The sequence below is a fragment of the Arvicola amphibius genome, chromosome 12, assembly GCF_903992535.2.
Source record: "Arvicola amphibius chromosome 12, mArvAmp1.2, whole genome shotgun sequence".
NCBI lineage: Eukaryota > Metazoa > Chordata > Mammalia > Rodentia > Cricetidae > Arvicola > Arvicola amphibius.
The window spans coordinates 76,925,853-76,934,626 of NC_052058.2; the positions used below are offsets into that span (position 1 = coordinate 76,925,853).

Genomic DNA, 8,774 nt, shown 5'->3' on the forward strand with positions numbered 1-8,774 from the left:
TCTACAGACCATACCTGCTTGGCAAAAAATATTGTTTCAAGTCTGGAGTCCTGAACCACAGTGCCCGCAGGTTCTTCTCCTGGCTGCCACTTGAAAAGAAAAATTAGCCCATGAACTGGCCTACAAAATGAAAAACTAAATTAGCAACACAAAAACCACATCATCAACATATTAAGTCATAGTCAGCTATTTCACAAAGAATACAAATTAACTAAGTTAAGCGAATACGGAAAAATTTTAACTAAAACAGCCATTTATTCATTAAAATGTGGGCTTAAAAGCTAATAAAACTAAAATCTAGATCATTTAGAACAGAATTATATAGTTTTTTCCCTCAAATTTGGAGACAATTCATTCTTATGTGAAATCACTTTAAAAAAACAGAAAAATAACTGAGTATACTAACACAAACCCAGCACTTAGGAGGTAGAGACAAAAAGGAACTGGAGTTTGAGGCCAGCCTGAGCAACTACATGTCACTCGTCATAAACAAGGGAAATAGAAAATAAAGAACACAGTAAAACTGGAAGCTATTCATTTATATCAAATTCCAGTATGTACAAATAAAGTTCCTATACAGTGCTTATATAAAAACAGCTGACGGTACACACTTTTGCATGATTACTGAATTTATATATAATCCTCAAACTACCATCTGAATGATTACTGCCATCTCAGACATAATAAAGTTACTCACTCTAAATCGATTTATAAGAAACATGAAGTCATTAAGATTTATCTTTAAAAGCTTCCTTCTCAAAAAAAAATTCTTTACTGTATTTTAAAATACAGTTCATATGATACATCTTCACCTTTCCTGAATGCAACCAGAATGAATTTTGTCTCCAACCACTGCTCTTTCTATGGGCAAAATGAAACCAGGAGAAAGAATTCATCTTTTCTTACTACTAAAAACAGTATTGTAGCTTTAAGTACTCATCCCCCCCACCTCTATTTTATTTACTTTGTAGGCTTTGTGCGACAAAGTCTCACTCTGTAGTCCAAACTGGCCTCAAACTCATCCCAGCCCTTTGCCTCCGTCTCCTAAACTGAGATTACAAAGAATGAGGCAGCAGACCCAGCTGCCATTTTCCCCTAGAAAAGCCTATTTCTTATCGCCATTCTAAGACTCTAAGAACTCTCCCAAAATGAAAACTTATCTAGTCCTCCATTTGTAGCTACAGTTAATGTTTTTTGTTTGTTTGTAAAGACAGAATCTTACTACATAGTCTCTACAAACAAACAGGTTGGCCTGGCCTAGAAGTATATCTATATATCCATCACTTGATCACTTGCTAGAATAAAAAAAAAAAAAACAAAAAAACACTAAATGTACTCAGCCTAGGATAATTCAGTAAAATGAAGAGACAAAACTAAAACTTCACTTACTTTAACTTTTCAAAATTCTCAGGCTCTAAGCTCCATATTTCTTCTACTTGAGCTCCTCGGCAACCTGAAATAAATTATTTTCTTTAGAAAACAAATAAATTATTTTCTCCTTTAGCAATAAACAACACACTAACTAAAAGAAAGATACATTCCAGGACAACGACAAATTAAGATGGTAAAGCCTACTACCACTCCTAGCCAGTGCCCACTGCTGCCTACATTGCTTCCCAGTGACTTACTGTGAAAGCAGCACAGTATTAGTTTCAAGAGTTTATTTGAACTAAATAATCTCTACCTTCAATGTACCTCAATTTTCGGCTCTGTTTCTTACCTGCCCCCCCCCCCCTCTCTCTCTCTCTCTCTCTCTCTCTCTCTCTCTCTCTTTTGATTCCTCTGTGTTGTTCTGGAACTTATTCTGTAGACCAGGCTGGCCTACAGAGATGCACCCCTTTCCATCTCTGACTCCTGAGTGTGCCATCAACACTCGGCTTTAACTCCCTTCTTAAATCATCATATACTTTCTTATGTGAAAGAACTGTGACTTTTGATCTTTACCCTCGATACATTCCATGTATGTATTTTCTACAAAAGACTCTCCACATCACTCTTTTCCTAACCCAAGCACAATCTTCTAGACCACCAGTTTCCAACTGCAGTGATTTTGCTCACCTGGGAATATACAGCAATGTCTATAGAGACCTTTTTTTATTGTCACTAGTCTGGAGAGTACAGATGACTTACCACTGATCTCTATTAGGAAGACAGAATGATAAACATTATACAGGACACAAATCATCTGGCTGGGTGAGAGACTACATCTAAAGTTCCCAGTACTCAGAGCTAACAAAAAAGTCAAAGACAGCTAACACTGTATAATTTAAATACAAGAATTCAAGGCCAGCCTGGGCAATGTAATGAGGCCTCCAGAATTACCTAACTAATAGTGTCATTCCCAATTTCTTAATCCCCAATTAAGAAACTTTATTCTAGAAGAACCATAGTAGTCATGTGGTAAACTCTCAGCCCCAACTGCTAAATTTGAATCATGACTCAACCATTTACTATGCATGACCATTTTGCCTCTATACCCTCATTCTCATACAGCTGTTGTGAGGCACAAATCAAAGAATAAAACATTTAATACAGTGCCTAACACTGAAGGCCACTCGATGTTAGCTAGTATCACAATACATAAAAATGACTATGCCTACCAATGTCTCTTGTGTGCAAACTATTTCAGATGGATTCTCTAATACCTACAGAGTATACGACTCACAGAAGAGTATTCAAAATGCTAAGTTGTCAGTCTAAATTCACCAGAGCTTCTATTAATTAAAACTAAATAAAACATTTGCTTGCAGTTGTCTGGAAATCTAATAGTCCTGATTATTTTCAAATGGGTACTGAAGAAGCCTTCAGGCCTCCTAGAAAACTTGAATGTTCTCTAGTTCAATGGTAGAGTGCCTCCATTCAATCCCCAGCACAGAACCAAAGCATAAGCTCAAATGCCTATCTCCTCATGTCTCTTGTTTCATTCTCTCAAGTGCTGAATTACGGGTCTAAGCTACCACACCTGGCTGTCTTGAAGCTCAAACTTGAAAAAGAAAAGAAAATCAGAGCTTTGCTTTTCTCATGCACATATACAAATCAAAGCCAGTACCTGTTTTGTCTAAAGCAAAATAAAAAAAAGTATTCCTATTACACACAGAGGGAGGAAAACAATACCAAACACAAAGAACTTAACTCTCCTACTCTATATTAAATAAAACGTTGAGAATAATCAAGCAGTGTAGTCCCTGCAAACAGGCAGAAGAGCCTTAATTTGGATTCCCAGTTCCCACAAAAAAAGTCAAAGACAGCAAGCTACTATAACCCTAACCATTGGGAGGCAGGAGAGTGGCAAGAGACATGCAGATTTTTGGAGCTTATTGGCCAGCTGGCCTAGTTAATAGCTAAGACCCAGGTTCAATAAGAGAACCTATCTCAAAAAACTGAAGTGGAAATTGAAGAAACCTTTAGCCTCCAAAAACACATGTGTACTAAACACACACACACATTGATGAGGGAAGAATTTTTGTAGTTAATGAAATACTAGTATTTTTCAAATCCTTTTTGTGTGCAAAGGTACAAGTAGTAGGCCCTGTCAAGAACAGACATTAATAAACCACTGCAACACTTATTAAGCCTTACGATCCAAGAGATAAAGACATACAAATCAAAGACAGTGCAGGATGCATATGTTAGATACGAAGGATACATTCAGAGTTGGACAGCTCATTCATTACTACTGATGTCTATGAGAACATTTTAATGAGTAATTGAACTAAATTCTAGACCATATGAACATAATGTCATCCAAACCAGAACACTCTTCTAGAGGTTCTAAAATTAAAATGACAGAAATTTTGAAATATTTATGCACTAACATACTGACACAGGTGGTTTTATAGAAGCATAAAACTCCATTTATTTATTTGTTTATTTATTTATTAAAGTCTACAACACCCACTCTTCCCAGGCGGTCTCCCATCCAAGTACTAATTAGGCCCAACCCTGCTTAGCTTACAAGATCGGGAACGTTCAGGGTGGTATGGCCAGGGACTATTGTTTGTTTGTTTGGTTTTTTATTTGAGACAGGGTTTCTCTGTGTAACAGCCCTAGCTGTCCTGGAACTAACTGTAGACAAGGCTGGCCTTGAACTCACAGAGATCTGCCTGCTTCTGTCTCCCAAGTGCTGGAATTAAAGGCGTGCGCCACCACAACCTGACAAAACATCAAATCTAATTTCAAAAATATCCTCATTTTTCTCCCCACCCCCCCTTAGAGTTTTAATAATCAACTTATGTTGACCTTGAATTTGTGATTCTCCAGCATCAGCCTCCCATGCCTGGCCAAGAAAAAATGATTTACGGTAGTCATACTTTTGGTTTTGAATGAGTGATTTTATTAAATATATAGCAAGTCAAAGTAAACGAACAATCAGTAAATTACAGGTACTTAGCAAAAGTTATTAAATTGGCCTCAACTTCCTCCATTAGCCTCTGCTGGATGCTGTGAAAGCTGTGATTTGTTCTTTCCCTGGAAGCTTCACTGGAGGGGACAATCTGCTCTGCCCAGTCAGCTACCTCAAAGGGACTTCTCCAGTGGATCTGCTCAGTGTTTTCAGACCTGAGGATGTTTTGGTTTCTTTTTTTTTTTTTTTTTTTTTTTTAGGATTTATTATTTTATGTGTTTTGCCTGCATGTATTTATGTGCACATGTATTTATGTATTTACAGAGGTCAAATCTCCTGGAACTGGAGCTACAGTTTCATGAGCTGCCATGTGGGGTGCTAGGAATCAAATCCAGGTCCTCGGAAGAGCGATTGGTGCTCTTAACTGTTCAGTCAACTTAACTCTACAGCCTAGAATGATGCTTTTTCCTAAGTGTTTATTTTTTAATTGTTTAATTGTATGTGTGCATATGCATAAATTCAAGTGTCCTTGGGACCCAGAAGGATCCCCTGGAGCTGGAGTTACAAGCAGTTATAAGCATAACTGTTCTTAATCACTGCACCTTCTCTAAGGTCCCGACTTGATGCTTTATCTTTCCATCTTTTGCTATGTATTTTCGTACTTTAAATTGCTACATACTTAATAAATTCATGTATTACAAACCAAGAGTATGGCTATCAGGATTCTCCAAACCATAGAGAAAAATAATTTTCTTAAATATACACATAGCACCCTTCCCTATAAAAACTAATTTGGTGGTATTCTCCCAAAATGCTATTCCCTTAAATAACTGCTATCTTTCAACAGATGGCTTCAAAACAATTTTTCATTTTCTTAACATCACCAAGTCCACCAAAAGCAGTAGGGATGACTCCAGCTTCCACACCCCACAAAAAGCAGTCTGCTAAGTTTTCCTCAACCCCATTCTCAGTTAACCTATGGTATCATTGTACACATACACACACACAAACACACACACACACACACACACACACACATACATGTATGCCACATGACTGGTAATATGAATAAGCAACCTTTCAAAAAAAAAGGACTATACAATCTGAACTTAAGTGAGAGCCCTAAATCAGAGACTGATAGATACCCTTTAAATAATCAGTCCTGTTTGGGGGATCCCAATAAATATAAGCAATGCTTATGAACCTCCCAAACTACATTTCTTGTATGAAAGCCAAGTATTAACTTGTCTCTTTCCTCAGAATAAAGTAAAATATACCTTCGATGTGATCACAGAAGACCTAATCTCAAGGAAACATCATCACATTGGACCCAAGTAATTCACATCTGTATTAAGGCACGGGTCAGTAGATACAGATGAGGAAATCACTCTAGATAAAGACCTCAGTACCTTGCTACACCTGGATCAAAACAGTGAGCTAAAAGTATGTACAGAGTAAATACTAGTCTAGTCAGTGTTAGTGAGTTCATTTCAAAGAAACCTGTAGTAGTAGTATTCATAATACAAACAAGCGTGTCACTTTCAAAAGAATTAACTTACAAACCCTACTGTAAATACAAGAGCTGGGCAGAAAAAAGATGGAAATAATTGGAATAAAGTTGGTTTTTCTTCCTTTGAAGCATTCGGTGATATAAATTACCTTCATTTAACTTTTTGCAAAGTTCTTCTACATTAGCAGTCAATCCATTAATAAACTATTGCTTTATTTTTAATATGTACAAACACATTCCACATTATTACTCAAATGTACTTAAATTATTTTCAAATGCCAAGGTTTCCGTATACGTAAAACTGAAAACAACAGCTGGCTGTGAACTACTACATGAATTTCTTGTTATCGTGCATGTGTGTGTGAGAGTACTAATGTGCCTATGCCACGAGTGTGTGGAATTCTGAGGACAACTTTGGGAGGGGTGAGCGCCATCTACCAGTTTCTGGGAATGGTACTCAAGTAATCTGGCTTGGGCAGCAAGCCGTTTTTTGGTTACTTGTTTTATCACCACCTCTAGACTGCATGCTTTAATTGAAAAATAAACTTACTTGGCCCACTATCTAAAGTCAACTTTTTAAAGGAAGTTAAGATTCAGAAGGTAGCCAGGAAGTGGTAGCGCTTGCCTTTAAACCTAGCACTCGGGAGGCAGAAGTGGATCTCTGTGAGTTCGAGGCCAGCATGGTCTACAGAGCTAGTTCCAGGACAGCTAGGGCTGTTACACAGAGAAACCCTATCTCGAAAAGATTCTGAGGGTAAAATTTAACAATAATCCTACAAACAGTTCAAATTCAGTAAAGAATCAAAACGAACCGAGTTTTCTTTCCTATCAAGACTATTTTAACTGCACTTTATTAGCAACTCAGGCTAAGACTGGAGTCACGTTGTCTCTTCTTTCCTGCATTCAGTAAACCAGCAGTTCTGTTAATTCTTTTGTTTGTGTAGGAGAAATATACTACTGCTCAACCTCTACTGTAAGGCTGGCAGCCCTGAGAACTCCTTTTTTAATGTAGCATGTTCTGGGTGTATTCCTGCTCCAGAGAATGAGGAGAAGGTATTTCCACATGCAACTTGAAACTGAAATAATTATGCAAATACCAACTCTGCTTCTTCTGTAGCCCATGACTTCATGTCAAGCCAATCACCCACAAACTTACCATTTTCAAGAAGGTTCTCTCATCTCATTCTTTCATAACTCTGAATATTGTATGCATAATCCATCTTAATCACAAACTAATTTTATTTTAATATTTTTGACCTTCACTCAATTTTTTTTTGACGTTAAGTCCCTAGTGACTACAGGGAAACCCAATGTATTCAATATGATATATAATATGGCATGACTTTACCTTTTCACCCAAGATCTATACTCTTCCCGCCCATTCATTACACCATAGTTTAGTGACTTGGCTAGCTGTTCCATAAACTACATTCAGATTATGATTACTTTTGCTTGACTCTTCCATGATCTATATGCTTAAAACACTTTCTGTATACTCTCAATGTAAGAACACTTAATATAGTTTTAGTTCTCAGTTCTTCCCAGCAGCAATTCAATTATTCTCATTAAAATTTCCCAATCCTTAACTGTATGCCGGAGGTACAGTTGAACATATGCTAGGTAATCCAAATATTCAGCCATGTACAACAGAGAAGATCTGCATTAATGTTTGCTCTATCTCCGGTACAAATTTTAACAACACAGTTAAAAACAATACTTGAGAAAAAAAATTAAAATGGGGGGGACCCCAAAGAGGCTGGGAACATAAGTGAAGTAAGGATAAAATGTCCTATTGGTTGACTAGTACGGAAGGAAATAAGAGTCGGAAAGAAATTCAGAGGTAAGCATGTGGCCTCTAGGCGAGAAAGCACTACCTCGAGAAAACTCACTTCACCGGAAGCCAAAAAGGAGGGAGCAAAAGAACCGGGGACGCAGCGTGCAGGGCTGCGGAGTCGGCATCCATGGAGGTCCGGAAGAGGTGCCCATACGCGAAAGGTGACAGTTCTGTTTTGAGAAACTAGCATCTCGAGTTCCTGCGCGGCTGGGGCCTCAGACACCACCCTGGAAAACGCACCCCGGCGGCCCGAGCGATGCACCTGACCCCCACCGGGGACAGGGAGGCTCGGCACGCGGGCAAGGGACAGTGGAAAGGACAAGAGAAAGCGCGCAGGAGATGATGAGGGAGGGAGACAGGGAAGGAAGGCGCTCGAGTCAATTCAAGTCGAGTCCCAAGTCCGGAGAAGACAGCCGTGGCCAAGGCAGAGGGGATCCTCGCCCTCCCTCGTGGTGCGGCTCCCAAGATCACGGCGGAGACGCGGCTGCCCCGGACAGCCCTACTTTCCAAGCACGCCGACTCCAGTCCCTCAAGTCACTTCTCCGACGCCGGGCGTCGGGGGAGAGGGGCGGCAGGTGACCTCCTGGCCCACCGTGGGCCTCCTCCCGGAACCCCCGGCCCAGGACGGTCCCCTTGGTGCTCACCGAATCCTTTAATGAGCTCGGTGAAGACCCCGGGGTCGCTTTCCATGAGACACCACTCCCCGGCATTGCTCGTCATGGCCCCGGCCACACGCCGCCCCACTTCCACCGCGCGCTCTCCAAAGCCCCCAAGCACCAGGCTGGCACCGGCCGCGGACCTCAGCAAAACCCGCCGCCGAGCGTCAACCCCACGTCACCCCGCCTACTTCCCGACAGCCTCCGGGCGCCGTCACCTGCCGCGCGACGGACGCGCGGGGAGACGCTCTAGCCGCCCGGGAGAGGTCGAAACTCCTCCTCCGCCGCCTCAGCCTCTCAGCATCCGTAGAGCGCCCTCCGCCCGGCGGGAGAAGGGGCGGGGCCTCAGAGCGCCGACAGGAGGCACATCCGGGACCCTTGGCACTCCGGAGCCGGGGCGGAGCGATAGGCGGGGCGGGTCTAAGGAAGGGG

General features: G+C 40.8%; 1 protein-coding gene, 1 non-coding gene and 1 pseudogene across 5 annotated transcripts in view; all 3 read right to left on the bottom strand.

Moving 5' to 3' along the window:
• Nucleotides 1–8,548, bottom strand: part of Uchl5 (ubiquitin C-terminal hydrolase L5) — a 48,448-nt gene extending 39,900 nt beyond the window's left edge. For all 4 annotated transcript variants that reach the window (XR_005287721.2, XM_038349745.2, XM_038349744.2 and 1 more), the window contains exons 1-3: nucleotides 8,331–8,548; nucleotides 1,390–1,453; nucleotides 15–120 (exon numbers count right to left, since the gene is read on the bottom strand). Coding sequence is in view for 3 of the 4 variants with exons in the window: in XM_038349745.2 (XP_038205673.1) it covers nucleotides 15–120; nucleotides 1,390–1,453; nucleotides 8,331–8,406 (246 nt within the window). In the remaining variant the exon portion in view is untranslated. The remainder of the gene's footprint in view (nucleotides 1–14; nucleotides 121–1,389; nucleotides 1,454–8,330) is intronic.
• Nucleotides 3,883–3,991, bottom strand: LOC119799627 (annotated as a pseudogene).
• LOC119799620 lies at nucleotides 6,789–6,921 on the bottom strand. The gene has a single exon (XR_005282900.1). It is a non-coding gene; the product is annotated as a small nucleolar RNA U109 (small nucleolar RNA).
• Nucleotides 8,549–8,774: the final 226 nt, after the last annotated feature.